The 21065-nt window shown below is 44.3% G+C and overlaps 1 protein-coding gene and 1 pseudogene across 2 annotated transcripts; one reads left to right on the forward strand and one right to left on the reverse strand.

Moving 5' to 3' along the window:
- Positions 1-1133: 1133 nt before the first annotated feature.
- LOC139562098 (RING finger protein 122-like) lies at positions 1134-20100 on the reverse strand. Of its 2 annotated transcripts, none has more exons than XM_071379436.1 (6): positions 19048-20100; positions 7683-7839; positions 5330-5372; positions 4899-4940; positions 4655-4737; positions 1134-2675 (listed from the first exon to the last, which is right to left on the reverse strand). In XM_071379436.1, the coding sequence occupies exons 1-6, from the start codon at positions 19070-19072 to the stop codon at positions 2555-2557; spliced, it is 471 nt and encodes a 156-aa protein (XP_071235537.1). In that variant the 5' UTR covers positions 19073-20100; the 3' UTR covers positions 1134-2554. The 2 variants fall into 2 exon arrangements, with proteins under 2 accessions (XP_071235537.1, XP_071235538.1); XM_071379437.1 differs by having other exon boundaries at positions 19736-19828.
- LOC139562734 (U7 small nuclear RNA) lies at positions 9202-9258 on the forward strand (annotated as a pseudogene).
- Positions 20101-21065: the final 965 nt, after the last annotated feature.

Consider the following 21065-nt stretch of genomic DNA (forward strand, 5'->3'; position numbering starts at 1 on the left):
TAAAGGTGAAATAAAAAATTAAATAATAATTGGTTGGAGTAGGTTAGGATCCAGCTGCACTGATTATGTATGATTGGATACTGGAAAACGCTTAGAACAGTCAAGTCAGGAAGGAAAAAATATTCAAAAATTGAATTCACTACAAAATCATGGTTCAATCTTGGGTCAGAGTTTGTATCCACTGACCATTACACTGAATATTTGAAGATGAAGGTGAAGACAAACTTGAAGACAAGGACAAAATATTATAAATCCAGCCCATCTTGGCTGTGGATATTTAGCATTAATCTATTTTCTGTTCACAGTAGTTCACGATAGTCAAGCAGTACTTATACTGAACAAAAATATAAACGCAACATGCAACAAATTCAAAGATTACAGTTCATATAAGCAAAATCAGTCAACTGAAATAAAGTCATTAGGCCCTAATCTATGGATTTCACATGACTGGGCAGGGGCGCAGCCATGGGTGGGCCTGGGAGGGCATAGGCCTACCCACTTGGGAGCCAGGTCCACCCACTGGGGAACCAGGCCCAGCCAATCAGAATTCGATTTTCCCTACAAAAGGGCTTTATTGGACATACTTGCAAATTCTCTAAAACGATGTTGGAGGCGGCTTATGGTAGAGAAATTAACATAACATTTTCTGGCACCAGCTCTGGTGGACATTCCTGCAGTCAAAATGCCAATTTCATGCTCCCTCAAAACTTGAGACATCTGTGGCATTGTGTTGTGTGACAAAACAGCACATTTTAGAGTGGCCTTTATTGTCCCCCGCACAAGCTGTGTCTGTGTAATGATCATGCTGTTTAATCAGCTTCTTGATGTGCTACACCTGTCAGATGGATGGATTATCTTGACAAAGGATAACATGCTCACTAACAGGGAGGTAAAAAAACATTTGTGCATAGATTGTTTTTAGAAATAATACTTTTTGTGAGTATGGGACATTTCTGGCATCTTTTATTTCAGCTCATGAAACATGGGACCAACACTTTATGTTGCATTTATATTTTTGTTCAGTGTAGTTCAGTGGATTCAGTGGAGCACAGCTAAGGCCATGCAGGGTCAGCTGAATATACAACATTTGCATGCTTAATGCTAAAGAATGAATGACATCAGAGTTCTCAATATCACGGAAACACTACACTTTATTGAAAGTCAGTTATAATACAAAACAATTCCTTAGAAATAACTTAAAGACTATATATTTAATTGAATTGCGATGGCATTTGCGTCCCTCGGCTTTTCAACCATGAAAAACACTTTATGACAAGTAGTTACACATCATACACATTTTTTGTTTACATTGAACTGTTTATTAATGATAAAACATAATGCCAGTCCTTTCTACTGCAAAACTGTATCTTTAATGCATTGTTTAAAGAGACTTCGCTAGTCGTGTTAGTATCTTTCCTCATACCTCTCCTCCAGAATCTAATCGAGCATCTGACGCAATTACGTAAGATTTTAGTTCTGGGTTTCTGAGATTACTCATTACACAAAAGATATACAAGGACCTTGAGCATTCCCTCCAGGAAAAACTCTTCTCTGAGGAGTAGTCTATATTAAAGAAAGTTGTTAGCTATTCACACCCTTTTAGAGTGTTATAATATGGTGTGTCTAAATAAAGTGGCATTAGTGTTAGGCTAATCAATTTAAATGAAGAGAAATTACATTATGAGCGATTAATCATATAACTTGAGTAAATTAAGGGTTAATGACATTAGATTTGAGCAGCTGTGGTCTCCATTTAAGAAAATCCTCAATTACAAAAAATGTGTCATTTGTATTACCAACATTGCATTGTCTTCCGACAGGTGGGTCACTCCTACGCGATGCTCATCCCTCAACCGACAGTGCAGGCAGAATGGTTGCACTTTCTGACATACGATAATGGCATCATTGGTGTTACTACTCCTAGTGGTGGCACAAGGTTATCGTCAAAATTATTTAAAGTCATTAATCGGCCATATTCATTTATTTAGAATGGGATGTACCCAAATACATTTAAATAAAAACAATTAAACAAAAATTAAGCAAATGTCTTCCAAAATGCCATGCCCAAAAGGCACTGCAAATCAAGAATGACCCTGATGTGTTATTTCGAGACAGGGTCACTGTACCCTATGTCATAGCTGGATACTTCATAGGCCCATATTGGCAGCTATGGGCGTAGTATGTGGGTGTCACCTCCATCCAGGTCCTATGTTACTCATCGACCAATCAGAGTGGACACCCTATCTTCAATTGGCAACATGGGATGGAGGGTATTCACAGTTTGTCAGTTTGTCCCCCAATATTGTTCTATGAGTTCCACTTTAAAGTCTTATCTCACACACACATGCAGGGCTCTAACACCTTTAAAGAGTGGAGTTGATTTAAATAGTCTGTCAGAACTAGGATAGGGATATATGGGAGAGGTCAGGATGGAATGCCTGATTCCCTTCACCTGGACCAGGGTGTGATTTTTAGGGGTCGGGCGGTCTGGGAGAGGCAGGTTGGGACTGTAGTTAGTGGTGTTGAGGTGCTGTGGTGGGGTCCTTCTCTCCTCTCACACCTCCATTGGGCTCTGGGGCCCCTCTGTGCCCTGTGGGGGGTCTGGCTGTAAACGGCAGATAGGTTTGTTGCACATAGGGCAGACACTGCGGATCTCCAGCCATTTTAACAGACACCTGCGTGGGGGCAGAGCGGGGAAGGTATTATATTATAGACATACAGAGAGAGAGAGAAAGAGAAAGAGACTGACAGAAAACAGAGGAAAATATTTACAATGTACAAACAGTGAGCATAGCCTTGCTATTGGGAGAGGCCGCCATCGGCAGACCTGGTTCTCAAGAGAAGAAATGTGTGCCCAATGCCCACAAAACGTGGTGGAAACTGAGCTGCACCTTCGGACAAATGTATGAGGATATGAGACACACATATTTCCCTCAGATTTCTAGGATCCAAAAAGAATTTGAAAACAAATCAAATATTGATAAGCTCCCTTATCTGTTGGGTGAAATACCGCAGTGTGCGATCATCGCAGCAATATGTGTGACCTGTGACCTGTTGCGATAAGAAAAGGGCAACCGATGGAGCACAAACACCAAAGTAAATAAAACCTATATTTATCTGGTTACTTATTTCCCCTTGCCATCTGTACTTCTACTATTTGCACATTGTAACAACACTGTAGACAGTTAATAATATAACAATTCAGTGAAGGTTAAACTGTACACACCACCCTGCAAATTACTATATAGGCCATTGGCTACTAACATGTCAAACAATCCTCTGAGAGAAGTCATTAGACTAGGGCAGGGGTGTCAAACTCATTTTGCCCCGGGGGCCACATTCATTTTTCAATGAGGCGGCACTGAAAATTTGTTATATTTCATCGGGCTATACTCGGCCTTGTCTCAGGATGGTAAGTTGGTGGTTGAAGATATCCCTCTAGTGGTGTGGGGGCTGTGCTTTGGCAAAGTGGGTGGGGTTATATCCTTCCTGTTTGGCCCTGTCCGGAGGTATCATCGGATGGGGCCACAGTGTCTCCTGACCCCTCCTGTCTCAGCCTCCAGTATTTATGCTGCAGTAGTTTATGTGTCGGGGGGCTAGGGTCAGTTTGTTATATCTGGAGTACTTCTCCTGTCTTATCCGGTGTCCTGTGTGAATTTAAGTATGCTCTCTCTAATTCTCTCTTTCTCTCTTTCTTTCTCTCTCTCGGAGGACTTGAGCCCTAGGACCATGCCTCAGGACTACCTGGCATGATGACTCCTTGCTGTCCCCAGTCCACCTGGCCGTGCTGCTGCTCCAGTTTCAACTGTTCTGCCTGCGGCTATGGAACCCTGACCTGTTCACCGGATGTGCTACCTGTCCCAGACCTGCTGTTTTCAACTCTCTCTCGAGACCGCAGGAGCGGTAGAGATACTCTTAATGATCGGCTATGAAAAGCCAACTGACATTTACTCCCGAGGTGCTGACTTGCTGCACCCTCGACAACTACTGTGATTATTATTATTTGACCATGCTGGTCATTTATGAACATTTGAACATCTTGGCCATGTTCTGTTATAATCTCCACCCGGCACAGCCAGAAGAGGACTGGCCACCCCTCATAGCCTGGTTCCTCTCTAGGTTTCTTCCTAGGTTTTGGCCTTTCTAGGGAGTTTTTCCTAGCCACCGTGCTTCTACACCTGCATTGCTTGCTGTTTGGGGTTTTAGGCTGGGTTTCTGTACAGCACTTTGAGATATCAGCTGATGTAAGAAGGGCTATATAAATAAATTTGATTTGATTTGATCAGCGTCGAAATTTGAAAGAAATTGTTTTGGGATTTTTTTATGCTCATTTCGGGCAATTGTTACACACTCAATAAAAAATGTTAATCTCAAAACACACGCGGGCCAAATTGAATGGGCTTGCTTATGTTTGACACCCCTGGACTCAGGAGAGGCAGATGGCTTGCGTTAGGGGTAAACAGGCTTATATATTCAAATGACAAAGTCACACAGACAGTAAATGCCTGTCACTTTGACACTTTATCATGGTTTTCATCTCTGTTTTTTTACATTACAATTTTATTGTTTCATTGCTTTTGATGTCTTCCTTCTGAGTATACATTCAGCTGTTCACTTCATGCCATCAAAGCCAAGACTGTGGGAAGGGACTTACTTCTTGTGGAAGGCATGTGAGCAGGGACACACTCCAAGTTCGTCTCTGCTTTTGAACTCTTCTAAGCACACTGCACATGTCTGCTGTGGGATGGGAAAGAGATCACGTCAACACTCCTTCAAAAAACAACTCTCTTCACTCCCCACCATAACCCTCTAATGCCAAGGCCAATATTCTATCCCCCTGCTGAAACAAAATGTTCTTATTTGTAAAGTGCATAGCTGGACCAATGAAATCAACTTACTCCAAGAAGACTCAGTTTCTTTCCTGCTCCTTTCAAAACAACCTAGAAACAAAGATGCATATATATGTCAGAGGAAACTATTTTATACAATAAAAGAAAAACAAAAGAACAGCTTTATAAATGAATATAAATACAACATCTGCCGATCCAAAGATGCCAAGAAGCAAAAGATCAAAGCCATGTTTTTTGAAAAGTTTTATTTAGTGTCTGTATGTCTGACACTACAAAACAAATCCAGGCTGTATCACATCCAGCCGTGTTTGGGAGTCCCATAGGGTGGCGCACAATTAGCCCAGAGTCGTCCGGGTTTGGCCGGGTTAGGCCGTCATTGTAAATAAGAATTTGTTCTTAACTGACTTGCCTAGTTAAATAAAGGTTAAATAAAAAACATTTTTACAAAAAAGGTTTTTATTGTAACAAGATGAAATTACCTCATTATATCCGTATTGCTCCCTTGTGCCTTGTCGCCTTAACCTGAAACATAATTATAAAAAGGGATTTTCTAAAATTATTTTTGACATAATTCCATATTAGATTGATCTGGTATGAAAATATAAATGCAACATGTAAAGCGTAGGTCCCATGTTACATGAGCTGAAATGTTCCATATGTTCCATCCAATTTTGTGCACAAATTTGTTTACATCCCTGTTAGTGAGCATTTCTCCTTTGCCAATATAATCCATCTACCTGACAGGTGTGGCATATCAAGAAGCTGATTAAACAGGATGATCATTAAACAGGTGCAGCTTGTGCTGGGGACAATAAAAGGCCACTCTAAAATGTGCACTTTTGTCACACAACACAATGCTATAGATGTCTCAAGTTGAGGGAGTGTGCAATTGGCATGCTGACTGCAGGAATGTCTAACAGAGCTGTTACGAGATAATTTTACATTTATTTCTCTACCATAAGCCACATGCAGCATCGTTTTAGAGAGTTTGGCAGTACGTCCAACTGGCCTCACAACTGCAGACCACGTGTATGGCGTCGTGGGGGTGAGCAGTTTGCTGATGTCAACGTTGTGAACAGTGCCCCATGGTGGTGGTGGGGTTATGGTATGGGCAGGCATAAGCTACGGACAATGAACACAATTGTATTTTACCAATGCCAATTTGAATGCACAGAGATACTGTGAGGAGATCCTGAAGACCATTGTCGTGCCTTTCATCCGCCACCATCACCTCATGTTTCAACATGATAATGCACAGCCCCATATCGCAAGGATCTGAAAATATCCCAGTTCTTCCATGGCCTGCATACTCACCAGACATGTCACCCATTGAGCATGTTAGGAATGCTCTGGATCGACGTGTACGACAGTATATTCCAGTTTCCACCAATATTGAAGAGGAGTGGGACAATATTCCACAGGCCACAATCGACAGCCTGTGTGAAGGAGATGTGTCGCTCTGCATGATGCAAATGGTGGTCACACCAGATACTGACTGGTTTTCTGATCCACGCTCCTACCTTTTTTAACGTATCTGTGACCAACAGATGCATATCTGTATTCATAGTTGTGACATCCATAAATTAGATTTCAATTGATTGATTTCCTTCTATAAACTGTAACTCAGTAAAATATTAGAAATTGTTGCATGTTGCTTTTATATTTTTCTTCAGGGTATCTCATCTCTCTATCATATCATGTCTCATCTTGCCCAATGTGTCAGCATGGAGACCAGTTTTCCCTATAGTATTCACATGAATGTCAAATGCAAGTCACAATGTGTCTACACTTAGCTGTGCTACAGCTGCAAAGCACTTGATCAGGAGCAAATTTCCGTATGTCTTCTTGGTTCTTTATCTGGACAACAAGAAAGTGTAGAAAACATTGCCTCAGATTTGGCCAAAAAACACATTTTGCTCCAGGTGGAAACACAGTCTTAGCAAAAATCCTGGCAGCTGATGATGTCATGAGGTTGTTCAACACCTAGTATTGATCACATTGTCGTTTAAAACCTATTGTACTACCTGATTGGGGCGGCAGGTAGCCTAGTAGTTTGAGCGTTGGACTAGTAACCGAAAGGTTGCAAAATTGAATCCCCGAGCGGACAAGGTAAAAATCTGTCGTTCTGCCCCTGAACAAGGCAGTTAACCCACTGTTCCTAGGCCGTCATTGAAAATAAGAATTTGTTCTTAACTGACTTGCCTAGTTAAATAAAGGTAAAATAAAATAATAATAATTGTGTCAGCCTCAGGGTTGTACTTCCCAAAGAAGTTATTTTACGTTGTGGTCTATAAAGAAAGCTACAGCTGACTATGGGTTACTGAGAGGTCCTGTGTGGCTCAGTTGGTAGAGCATGGCGCTTGCAACACCAGGGTTGTGGGTTCATTCCCCACGGGGGGACCAGGATGAATATGTATGAACTTTCCAATTTGTAAGTTGCTCTGGATAAGAGCGTCTGCTAAATGACTTAAATGTAAATGTAAAATGAGAGTACCAAACCCATAAGTCATTGACCTTGCTTAATGATATTGCCCCTACAGTCTTAGAAAAAAGGTGTTATCTAAAACCTACACGGGTTCTCCGGCTGTCCCCATAGGAGAACCCTTGTTGGCTCCAGCTGGAACTATTTTGGTTCCAGGTAGAACTGTTTGGGTTCCCTGTAGAGCCCTTTCCACAGAGGGTCTACATGGAACCCAAATGGTTCTACCTGGAACCAAAAAGGGGTTTTACCTGGAAACAAAAGCGGTTCTCATCTGGGGACAACCGTAGAACCTTTATTGAACCCTTTTTTCCCAAGAGTGTAGGTGATCACTGCCGTGCAGTAAGCCTCACCTGAACATGTAGCAGCAGAAGATCAGGCTGAGCATGAAGATGAAGAGGCCGATGCCCAGGATGATGACGTACACGTTGAGGGGCAGGTTGTAGATGTCTTCCGATGGCATCTTGCCGTAAGGGTCTGAGATCTGCGATCTTAAACCGCACAGACATCCTGAGAGGAGGAAGACAGAGAGAGGAAGAAGACAGAGAGCCTTGAGTCTACTTGACCAAACTCTACAGGCCCCTCTGTCCTCACACACAAAAGACAAGAGGAGTTCAGTGCGTGCGTCATTCTCAATAATGGATTCTGAAGCACGTTTCAGTGACTTGTGTGTTTCATTTCAAATGTAGAGAGGAGGTTTTACATTGGAGGAATTAGTATGTTTTACATGTGGCATTTCAAAACAGTAAGTGGTGTGTGTGTGTTGGTGTGTTCATCTACTAAGTGCACAGAGGATGTTTTACATCTGAAACAGACTGAATCAAATGAAATGTGGAATTTGGAATGTCTTATTAGCATAAATGTTTTGTATTATTTTATACTGTGAAGTAAGCTGCACATTGTCTGTCTGGCCAGCATTGGACTCCTGGTTAATCTCATTGCATGTGTGCTCCCAAGGCTGGGCATGCATATTGCATACTGTTAGCCACTCAGCAGCTTCTTGTTTCAAATATCAATGTAACACTACTTCCATTGTTGAACTTCATTGAGTTGCACAAACTTTACACAAAGTACTAAGTTACTTCAACTGAAAAGTGCACTGTCAGTGGGAGTGGGGTGTGTGTTGGACCAGCTCCCCCATTAAGGCCTGTGTGTGTGATGTGTGTGTGTGTGTCCCATGTCTGAAGGCCACCCCAGCAGCCAGGCACTCCATAATGACAACAAGAAAAACACTTTAGTAACATTCCTTGGAGGCTAATCTGTTACGAAACATTTCCATAACCAATGTCTCCAGCACAGAAATATTACACAAGCACATATTCTCTCCCTTCATGGTCCTTTAAACACAAACTCTATCCCTATAATTAAACATCTAAAAGCAATTACATAGGAATAACAACCTTCTTTTTGTTGGACTGGAATGTGATACACATCCCACAAACAAAAATACTACAGTTTATTATAGAATACTATAGAACTTACTAGTACAGTTGATGTTTGTAAACTGTAGTATACTGTAGAATACTATACTCCACACTGTAGTATCCCTCAATCATGTGTAGTACTTACTATATAATTTTGTAGTATACTGTAGAATACTATACTACACACTATAGTATCCATAGATCATGTGTAGTACTTACTAACTCATTTTATAGTATACTGTAGAATACTATAGTAAATACTACAGTAATGTCTGCAAAAGCACTAGTGTCCACAAAAACACAAAAATGTTTAAATTATAGTAATACTACAGTATTTGATTTGCATATACCGCTCCCAATCCCCGCCCCCATATCCCAATTTGTGCCACCCATTAGTAAGAAACCTACATGCCAAGTATAGACCATAAATTATGTTCCCAACAGGTTATGGTACATTTGCTCTTGTAGTATTTGTCCAGTAGGTTTCATTAAGGAGAAAGCCCCCACTTCTATGTCAAATATAGTAAAACAGAAACACTATAGTAAATACTACAGTATACTACAGTCATGTCTGCGAAAACACTATAGTAAATACTACAGTCACGTCTGTAAAAACACTACAGTGCAGTAAAGTCCACCAAAACACTACAGTGAATATTATCATATATAAAGATAGCAACACTACAGTCTTTATACCATATTATACTATAGTCTTTTTTCATGTGGATTGTTCGTTGGCCAAGGGATGTGAGTGTGTGTATAGTGCATTCAGAAAGTATTCATACCTCTTTCCTTAATCCACATTTTGTTGTTACAGTCTGAATTCAAAATGGATTAAATAGATTTTTTTTCTCTAACCCTTCAACGCACAATACCCCATAATGAAAAGTAAAAACATGTTTTTAGAAATTTTTGCTTGGGAACTTTGAGGAGACCCCTGGTGGCATGTCTTGTGGGCTATGCATCTTGAATGCTTCATTGCTGACATGCAAAACAGTTTGGGAATATATCAACAATGGACTAATGAAACAAATACCAAAATATCGTTTTTGGGTGGAGTTTTCCTTTAAGAGCAAGGCGTGCTGCTCTGTTTTGAGCCAGCTGCAGCTTTGCTAGGTCTGTCTGTGCTGCACTTGACCATATTACTGGACAGTAATCAAGATGGGACAAGACCAGAGCCTGAACAACTAGTAAAGTTGATGTTTGTGTCAAAAACACATAACATATTTTTTATAACATACAGTACATACCTCTCCCCCATCTTCACAACAACTACAGTTGAAGTTGGAAGTTTACATACACCTTAGCCAAATACATTTAAACTCAGTTTTTCACAATCCCTGACATTTAATCCTAGTAAAAATTCCCTGTCTTAGGTCAGTTAGGATCACCACTTTATTTTAAGAATGTGAAATGTCAGAATAATAGTAGAGAGAATGATTTATTTCAGCTTTTATTTCTTTCATCACATTCCCAGTGGGTCTGAAGTTTACATACACTCAATTAGTAATTGGTAGCATTGCTTTTAAATTGTTGAACTTGGTTCAAACGTTTCGGGTAGCCTTCCACAAGCTTCCCACAATAAGTTGGGTGAATTTTGGCCCATTCCTCCTGGCAGAGCTGGTGTAACTGAGTCAGGTTTGTAGGCCTCCTTGCTCGCACACGCTTTTTCAGTTCTGCCCAGAAATTATTATAGGATTGAGGTCAGGGCTTTGTGATGGCCACTCCAATACCTTGACTTTGTTGTCCTTAAGCCATTTTGCCACAACTTTGGAAGTATGCTTGGGTTCATTGTCCATTTGGAAGACCCATTTCTGCCCAAGCTTTAACTTCCTGACTGATGTCTGGAGATGTTGCTTAAATATATCCACATAATTGTCCATCCTCATGATGACATCTATTTTGTGAAGTGCACCAGTCCCTCCTGCAACAAAGCACCCTCACAACATGATGCTGCCAACCCCATGCCTTATGGTTGGGATGGTGTTCTTCGGCTTGCAAGCATCCCCCTTTTTCTTCCAAACATAACAATGGACATTATGGCCAAACAGTTCTATTTTTGTTTCATCAGACCGAAGGACATTTCTCCAAAAAGTATGATCTTTGTGGCGGTTTTGGAGCAGTGGCTTCTTCTTTGCTGAGCGGCCTTTCAGGTTATGTCGATATAGGACTCGTTTTACTGTGGATATAGATTCTTTTGTACATGTTTCCTCCAGCATCTTCACAAGGTCTTTTGCTGTTGTTCTGGGATTGATTTGCACTTTGGGAGACAGAAAGGGAGACAGAAAGCGTCTCCTTCCTGAGCGGTATGGCGGCTGCGTGGTCCAATGGTGTTTATACTTGCGTACTATTGTTTGTACAGATGAATGTGGTACCTTCAGGCGTTTGGAAATTGCTGATATCTTTTGATTTTCCCATGATGTCAAGCAAAGAGGCACTGAGTTTGAAGGTAGGCCTTGAAATACATCCACAGGTACACCTCCAATTGACTCACATTATGTCAAATAGCATATCAGAAGCTTCGAAAGCCATGACATCATATTCTGGAATTTTCCAGGCTGTTTAAAGGCACAGTCAACTTAGTGTATGTAAACTTCTGACCCACTGAAATTGTGATACAGTGAATTATACGTGAAATAATCTGTCTGTAAACGATTGTTGGAAAAATTACTTGTGTCATGCACAAAGTAGATTTGCCAAAACTATAGTTTGCCAAAGCTATAGTTTGTTAACAAGAAATGTGTCGAGTGGTTGAAAAACTAGTCGTAATGACTCCAACCTAAGTGTATGTAAACTTCTGACTAGAACTGTATGTCAATATGTCTTGACTGTCAGGACCCGGTGCGAGAAACAGTCACTAATAATTGGCAGAACCCAGAAGATGAGGCAGACACAGCAGTACTAGAGATGGTGGTTTAATAAAAAATAGATATCTCCCAAAATACAAAAGAAAATCCACAAAGTGGTAAAAACAGCAAGGGAAAAAACAAACCTCAAAAGACCAATCCAAAAATACACGAGAACAAAACCAGAGAACCTCTGGAAAATCCAACAAGAGAAAAATGTTCACAAAGGCTGGGGCTGGGTGCTAACATACAAACACTGAGCAAGGAACTGAGGAACACACAGGGTTAAATACTAACAAGGGAATGACTTACAGGTGCAAACAATAATTAGGGCAAGAAAAAACAAAAGGTACAAAAAAGGTGCAAGGGGGACATCTAGTGAACAAAACCTGAACAGTCCTGGCCAAAACCTGACAGAACCCCCCCCCTAGGAACGGCTCCTGACGTTCCTACCAGCCTTCTCAGGGTGGAGGACCCTGAACTGACGAATGAGGTCAGGGTCCAGTATGTCCTTGGCAGGAACCCAGGAGCGCTCCTCGGGACCGTAGCCTTCCCAGTCCACCAGATACTGCCAGGACCGCTGCACCCGGCGGGAATCCAGTATCCGATGGACGGTATAAGCCGACTGGCCTCCGATGATACGGGGCGGAGGGGGAGGTCTGCCTGCCGGGATAAGGGGAGAAAAAACAACAGGTTTTAATAAAGAAATGTGAAACGTGGGATTAATTTTAAGGGATCTGGGTAAGTGCAGGCGAAAAGTAACGGGGTTCACTTTTCTGGCAACCTTAAAGGGACCGATGAATTTCTGGGACAGTTTGCGAGACTCCACCCGTAGCGGTAAATTCTTGGTTGAGAGCCATACTCTCTGGCCGAGGCGCAGGGTAGGCCCGGGACGGCGACGTCTGTTGGCTTGTTGTTGGTACCTCTGTGAGGAACGCAGAAGATTAAGACGGGCCTTCTTCCACGTAAGCCGACAGCGTCTGATGAACCTCGAGGCTGAAGGCACACTGACTTCTGCCTCCTGGTCCGGGAACAATGGAGGAGCATAGCCAAACTGACACTCGTGCGGGGACATACCAGTGGAGGAGGAGCACAAGGTGTTGTGCGCGTACTCGGCCCAAACCATGAAGGACGACCATGTGGACGGGTTGTTGGAGACCATACATCTGAGGGTGGTTTCCAGCTCTTGATTCATCCTCTCGGTTTGGCCATTGGACTCCGGATGGTACCCTGAAGATAGACTGGCAGTGGCCCCTATGAGTTGGCAGAAGGCCTTCCAAAACCTTGAGGCGAACTGGGGACCTCTGTCGGAAACCATATCTTGCGGAATGCCGAAGACTCGGAACACATGGTTAATCACCAACTCAGCCGTTTCCTTGGCAGAAGGTAACTTAGTCAAGGGAACGAACCTGGCCGCCTTAGAAAACCTGTCGATGATGACTAGGATAGTTGTATTACCATGGGACGGAGGAAGGCCAGTAATAAAGTCCAATGAGATATGGGACCAGGGTCGGTGGGGAATAGATAGAGGGTGAAGGAGTCCTTGAGGGCGGAGGTGAGAAGATTTGCCCTGGCAGCACACGGAACAGGCCTTGACGAAAGTGGCAACGTCTTCTTTTATGGTGGGCCACCAGAACTTACGCTGGATGAACTCCAAGGTGCGACCTACGCCCGGGTGACAGGTGAGGCGAGAGGAGTGCCCCCACAGAAGGACTTGGGACCTTGCTGCCTTGGGAACAAACAACCGATTGGCAGGACCTCCTCCAGGGCCCGGTTCGATGGCTTGGGCTTGTTTCACGGTATCCTCCACTTGCCACGAGATCGGAGCCACGATCTTAGCGGCCGGAAGGACAGTCATGTCAGTATCTTCTCGAATGGCAGGAGAGTAGATTCGTGACAAGGCGTCCGGTTTGAGATTCTTCGACCCGGGTCTATAGGTGAGGATAAACTGAAATCGGCTGAAGAAAAGAGACCATCGAGCTTGTCTGGAGTTCAACCGCTTCGCCTGCTGGATATACTCCAGATTTTTGTGGTCCGTAAGCACTTGAAACGGTTGAGAAGCCCCCTCGAGCCAGTGTCTCCATTCCTTCAATGCCATCTTAACCGCTAGGAGTTCACGATCCCCCACATCGTAATTCCTCTCGGCCGGGGTAAGCCGGTGAGAGAAGAAGGCGCAAGGATGAAGCTTCTTGTCTTCACCCCTCTGAGACAGGACAGCTCCAACCCCAACCTCTGATGCGTCTACCTCCACCACAAAAGGTTCATCCGCCGTTGGTAGTGTCAGAATGGGAGCAGAGAGGATGCGCTGCTTGAGTCCTTGGAAGGCCGTCTCAGCTTCTCTTCCCCACAAAAACCTTGTGTTGCCACCCTTGGTTACAGCTGAGAGAGGGGCTGCCACCGAGCTGAAGTTCTTGATGAACTTGCGGTAAAAGTTGGTGAAGCCCAGGAAACACTGAACTTCCTTAACGGACTTGGGGGTGGGCCAATCCGCTACCGCCCCTACCTTCGTGGGGTCCATCTGGACTCGACCGGGTTCCACTACAAATCCCAGGAATTGTACTCGGGAGGAATGGAATTCACATTTTTCCGGCTTAATGTACAAATGGCTGTCTAGGAGGCGTTTGAGTACTTGTCTGACATGCTTAGTGTGTTCTTGAAGGGAGCTCGAAAAGATGAGGATGTCATCCAAGTAAACAAACACGAAGATGTTAAGCATATCCCTAAGCACATCGTTTATGAGCGCTTGGAACACAGCCGGAGCGTTGGTCAGGCCGAAGGGCATCACCAAGTATTCGTAGTGACCAGTAGGCGTGTTGAAAGCGGTCTTCCACTCGTCACCGGGTTTGATCCGCACAAGATGGTATGCGTTCCGCAGGTCAAGCTTAGTGAAGACCACTGCTTCCTGGAGCAGCTCAAAGGCTGTGGCCATAAGGGGTAGCGGGTAGCGGTTACGGACGGTTATGGCATTAAGTCCCCGGTAGTCGATGCAAGGACGTAATCCCCCGTCTTTTTTGGCCACAAAGAAAAACCCTGCTCCCGCCGGCGAGGTGGATGGACGCATGAGGCCTGCTGCCAGAGAGTCCTTGATGTAGGTATCCATAGCAGCTCGTTCGGGAGGAGATAGGGAAAAGATCCGACCCCTGGGGGGGCATGTGCCCGGAAACAGGTCGATGGGGCAATCGTAAGGTCTATGGGGTGGTAGTTTGGTGGCCCTCTGTTTGCTAAATACCGGTTTGAGGTCATGGTAACACTCGGGAACTCGGGACAGGTCGATGGATTCTAGAGACTCGGGAGGGGAACTCGGGGAACTTGGGAAGATACAAGTGGCTTGGCACGTAGGACCCCACTGCTTGATAGTGCCCACAGACCAGTCGATGTGAGGGTTATGGCTGTGAAGCCAGGGGTATCCAAGGACGAGAGGGAACTCGGAACACGAGGTCAGATGAAAGTTCATCACTTCCTGGTGTTGGGAAACTGAAAGTCGCAAGGGGGTAGTGACACGAGTGACAAGTCCAGATCCCAAAGGGCTTCCATCCAACGTAGTAACCCTTATGGGATCACTTAGAGGTTCAGAGGGAACGCCATTTTCCTTCGCCCAGACACCATCCATGAAGTTACCTGCGGCTCCAGAGTCTACTAAGGCTTGAAGGGGAAGCTCGTGGTTGTCCCAGGAAAGGGTAACTGGAATGAGCAGGCGGGAGTTGGATGGATGGGAGGAGGTTATGTTTCCCGTTACAGTCCTCCCAGGCCTGCACGGGAGAGTGCGTTTTCCCTGGAGCCCGGGACACGTGGAGAGGAAATGGCCCGGTTTGCCGCAATATAGACAGCATCGCTCCCTCATCCGGCGGTCTCTCTCAGCCTGGGAGATGCGTCCAACCTGCATGGGTTCCGGTGGAGTCAGCGAGGATAAAGGTGGAGACTCGGAGCTGGGACCGATAGGAGCTAGGGTGAGAGATCTACGGTTGAGCTCTCTCTCTCTCAGACGCAGGTCTATGCGTGAAGCCAACTTGATCAGGGACTCGAGGTTGTCTGGTGGTTCCCGAGTGGCCAGTTCATCTTGGATGGTGTCGGAAAGACCCTTCAAAAAGCACACTGTGAGCGCCTCGTCGTTCCAGCCACTCGCTGCTGCCACCGTGTGGAACTGGATGGCATAGTCCGTCACGCTGCGCCGACCTTGGCGGAGAGTCAGGAGCTGTTTGGCTGAGTCAGGACCGCTGGTAGGACCTTGAAACACTCGCTTGAATTCTTCAGCAAAGGTAGAGTAGCTGGCACAGCAGGGACTTTGGGCATCCCACACAGCAGTAGCCCAGGCTAGGGCTTTTTCCGACAGCAGGGTGATGATATATGCTATCTTGGACCGGTCGGTGGGAAACGACGAGGGTTGCAGCTCGAAGGAGAGAGAACATTGGGTGAAAAACCCCTTACAAACCCTCGGATCACCTGAGAACCGTTGGGGAGGCGGCAGACGAGGTTCAGCCAGGGGGTTAACTGCCACGGGCACTTGAATCTGATGAACTGGAGCAGAAGCGGTTGCAGGAGAAAGTTGATCAGAAATCTGCTTTATGGAAGTCATCATCTCCGACAGAAGTTGAGAATGTCCAGCCAGTAAGGCCTCTTGCTGAACCAGAGCAGCTTCGTGACGTTGGACAGTCCCCTCGTGGTGGGACAGCATGGGAAAAAAGTCCTGGGTACTGGCTGCCTCTGGGTTCATAATAATGGCTCAGTGTTTCTGTCAGGACCCGGTGCGAGAAACAGTCACTAATAATTGGCAGAACCCAGAAGATGAGGCAGACACAGCAGTACTAGAGATGGTGGTTTAATAAAAAATAGATATCTTCCAAAATACAAAAGAAAATCCACAAAGTGGTAAAAACAGCAAGGGAAAAAACAAACCTCAAAAGACCAATCCAAAAATACACGAGAACAAAACCAGAGAACCTCTGGAAAATCCAACAAGAGAAAAATGTTCACAAAGGCTGGGGCTGGGTGCTAACATACAAACACTGAGCAAGGAACTGAGGAACACACAGGGTTAAATACTAACAAGGGAATGACTTACAGGTGCAAACAATAATTAGGGCAAGAAAAAACAAAAGGTACAAAAAAGGTGCAAGGGGGACATCTAGTGAACAAAACCTGAACAGTCCTGGCCAAAACCTGACATTGACCATGATAATTGACCATCCAATGTTATATCTAGGAGTTTAGCTTCCTCAACTTGCTCAATAGTCACACCCTTTAATATACAACTCCAGTTGAGGTTCTGCTGACATGTAGTGTGGAATAATTTGTAAAAATAGAGAAGAGTAATGGCCCAAGGCAACTGCCCTGAAGGACACCTCACTGTACATATCTGATGTTAGAGAAGCTTCCATTGAAGAACACTCGCTGGGTTCTATTGGATAAATAACTCTCCAACCATGTGACGGCAGGTGATGTAGATCCGCTTTTCGTTTTGATGCACCCCACTGCTGGAACAATCTGCAGATCTTGTTGAAATTAAATGTTTTGTAGCTCAGGCAGTTTAGGGTAGTTATTGAAGACCTGGTAGCTGAGAGATGTAGATGATATCTATGATTGTATTTGAGATTTTTGTGTATTTTTGTGTATTTTAACTGTTGCTTGTATTCTATAAAATGTGTAAATTGTAAAATGCAGGGCACCCTTGTAAAGGAGACCTTGGTCTCAATGGGACTTCCTGTTAGCAAGTGAGTTTTTTCAATAACAGTTTATGATCAATAACATCAAAGGTTGCACTGAAATCTAACAATACAGCTCCAACTATCCATCAATCATCTAACATCTAAGTTAGTGCAGTACAAGTTCAGATCAGGCAGCACACTGATTGTGTGGCTGTTAGCACCAGCAAAGGGTGCTTTACTATTTTTAGACAAAGGAATTAATTTAGCTTCCTTCCATGCCTGTGGACAGACACACTCCTTTTAGGCTTTGGTTAAAGACATAGCAAATATGCGTGGCAATATAGTCTGCTAGCATTCTCAATAGTTTCCCAACAAGGTTGTCTATACCTGGTGGCTTATCATTATTGATGGATAACAATAGTTTTTCCACCTCTCCCACAATAACTTGACCAGCATTCCTTCTATTTCATTATTAGATCTTAATATGATAGTTCACTATTCAATGTTGTCATTTCACTTCTAAGTTTTTCCACTTTACTAGTAAAATAGGCATCGAAATGATTGGCAAAATCGAAAGGTTTTGTTATAAATGACCCATCAACTTCAATGAACGATGGAGATGAATTCGGTTTTCTGCCCATGATATCATTTAAGGTACTCCAAAGTTTTTTTACATTGTGTTTTATGTCATTTATCTTTGTTCGGTAATATCATTTATTATTCTTTTTGTTAAGTTTAGTCACAACTTTTCTCAATTTAGAGTATGTCAACCAATCCACTGAGCAGTCTGATTTGTTTGCCACCTCCTTTGCATAATTTATTTGAACCATAAAATGCTTCAATTCATCATCAATCCAGGGGGTTCTAACAGTTCTCACAGTTAGTTTCTTTACAGGTGCATGCTGGTCAACACTTGGCATGAATCATTTTACTGTCTGCCTGTGTGTGTCTGTGTGTGTCTGTGTGTGTCTGTGTGTGTGTGTGTGTGTGTGTGTGTGTGTGTGTGTGTGTGTGTGTGTGTGTGTGTGTGTGTGTGTGTGTGTGTGTGTGTGTGTGTGTGTGTGTGTGTGTGTGTGTGTGTGTGTGTGTGTGTGTGTGTGTGTGTGAGAGAGAGAGAGCTGGATGTCACTAGAATGGCCTACAGGCCTAGAGTGTGTGTCACCTGGGAGGACCACAATGGAAAAACCCTCTACTCAGACGTTTAGACGTGTGTGTGTGTGTGTGTGTGCGTGCGTGCGTGCGTGCGTGCGTGCGTGCGTGCGTGCGTGCGTGTGTGTGTGTGTGTGTGTATGTGCTGTGTGGGTCTGAGGGGAGATGGGGAATTGGGTACTTTCAGTCCATGCAGCCATTTCAGACCGTCATCATCAGAACTATCTAGGGAGAGAATGTTAAGCAACCCTAAGGTCTAATGCCACCCATAGTCCCACAATGAGAAGAGTACTTTCTGGGTCAAAGGTCCCTCTTTGCCTGTGTGAAGGTCAGGCCAGAAGGGCCATTCCACCGGCTCTGTCTCTGAGGGGGGTGGAGTGCTGGGTTTGGGTTAGAGGGGTGGGGGGCATTTGTAATCTTAGGAGGAAGTTAGTAAATCATTGATAGTCAAGCTCTAAGAGGTAGGCCACTCTGTGAACACATAATATCTGGGAGAGTGTTTAGGGCTCAGCGTTAAAAGAAAGGCACACAAAACAGGCAGGACCATAAGAGTCGTATCCACTCAGATGTAAACCAATTGTAATGTGACAATGCATTGTTACACCACAAACACAAAGGTCATTGTTACGCGACTAAACATTGGAAGGGCATACTCACCGTTACACCACCGGACAGGGTGCATGAAACCAGCTTCCAGATGGCCAGAGACCCAGGGAATCAGTGGATTGGGGTCAAAATGTCTGAAGTCACTCACGGCCACTAGGGTCACTGTGTCTGCAGTCACAACCAGTCCTAGGTCTTTGTTTGTTGGGGTGCAGACCGATCGAGGAGATTGTCCCCAGATAAGTCACTGTCTTCCAGACAATGACGTGAGTCCAAACTCTTCTGTCCCCAATGAAAAGGACTGATTACTCAAACCTTGTTGTGTTTGTAGACTATGAGTCAATCCCTTTGGGATAAAACTCTCAGTTCCTCAAGAAGCTCTATTCTGGATGATGGTCTGTTTTCCAGTAAAACATTACAAAAACAAGTCACTCATTGTTGAAATCCACTCTCCTTTGTGATGATTTAGGTAAGCATGATGCGAATAATCAAGCAACAATGTCATCAGGAATTGATAGCTACTTTTTTCAATCAAAAATCAAGCTCAAAACAAGTGTGAAAAGGTATTGTGGAATCAAATATAGCCGTATTGCAATGGCTCCACTCTTCAAATAAACAACAAGATATCCGGATCATAGCGTTGTTTATATTAGGATATAAACATCCAAACCTGGCAGGTTAAAGACACATCAATGTCATTGTTAATAGTCCAAAAGGAGAGAAACATTGTCACAAGGCTTACCCCTACCTCCCCTGCTCCTCTGAAGTCCTCGGTTTTACTCTGCTTCTCTCTCTTTCTCTCTGCCTCCTCCTTCCTCCTTCCTCTCGACATAGATTTCCTCTCTTGCTGTTAAAACCTGCCTCTGCCAATTATGGGAAACAAAGGAAAGACGTGAATGGCTCCCTGCAGCGCCCAGTGTTCCTGTGAAAGCAGCTCCTCATGCCCGCACTGGCGTTGTGCTCTCTGCTCTGTCAGCCCCAGCCATCTGCTCCCCCCCTCCTTCAAAACAGACAAAGAGGAGGTGAAAAAAAGAGAGAGAGAAAATGAGCCTAACACTGCTAAGTTTAACCCAGGCAGCAACTCTCCTCTGGTCCCAGTCTCTCTTTTTCTCTCTTGGCTCTCAGTCCTGCTTCCTCATAATGGAGCTAGTGAGCACGCCTCAGCTCAGTTTGTAAACATATCCCTGCCCATGTGATTCGCTGTCTGCATCACAGCTCTGCTTTCACCCGCCCCCTCCTTTCTCTCTGCCTTGCTCACTTTCCCTCTCATTTTACTCCATCCCCCCCCCCCCCCCCCCCCCCCCCCCCGCCCTCTTTCCAGCTATAAGCTATTACTAGGCGACAACAGAGCAGGAGCCATATAGGCAGACAGGCAGAAAGGCAAGCAGGCAGACAGCAGGCAGACAAATGGGTTGAGTTCCTGGCCGACTACATTGCAGACGCCATGCCAGAGCTTACAACGCATGGATACATATTCAACATATCAGCTAACCACATCATACGATATAGCAATCTGATGCTTGACTGCACAGTCAATGACGTGGCAGTGGTGGCACGCAACTTTTGGTTGATGCAATGCAGTTGGGCAGGAACTCGACCATGGTAACATAAACAGACAGATAGACATGAGGACAAACAGGCAAACAGATAGGTACACATGAACAGCTTCTAGACCAGGGATGGGCCGGGGGGTGGGGAGGGCATGTGGGTACTCAGCCCGTGAGCAACTGAGGCCTCTCATGATGAGTTCAGATAACTGTCCTATACAGATAAGCAGACATTCAGATAGGTTTGACAGTCGGACAATCAGGCAGCCAGTGAATCTGATAGTCAGACAGACAAGCAGATAAACACACACACACAGACAGACAGAGACAGACAAATTTAGCGACCATCTTAGAGATACTCAGGACGACAGGAATAATAGGTCGTTTTTATGGAAAATTACGAAATAAAAAGCAACAGAACTGAATCCTGACAGAGAAAACGGTGCTCTGTCTACAAGCTGGTGTTTGGAAGTGCAGGATTTTACAGTAACAGGCCATCTAGTCTGAGAGCTTGTCTCTTATTGA

This window comes from Salvelinus alpinus, chromosome 32 (assembly GCF_045679555.1).
Source record: "Salvelinus alpinus chromosome 32, SLU_Salpinus.1, whole genome shotgun sequence".
Lineage (NCBI taxonomy): Eukaryota > Metazoa > Chordata > Actinopteri > Salmoniformes > Salmonidae > Salvelinus > Salvelinus alpinus.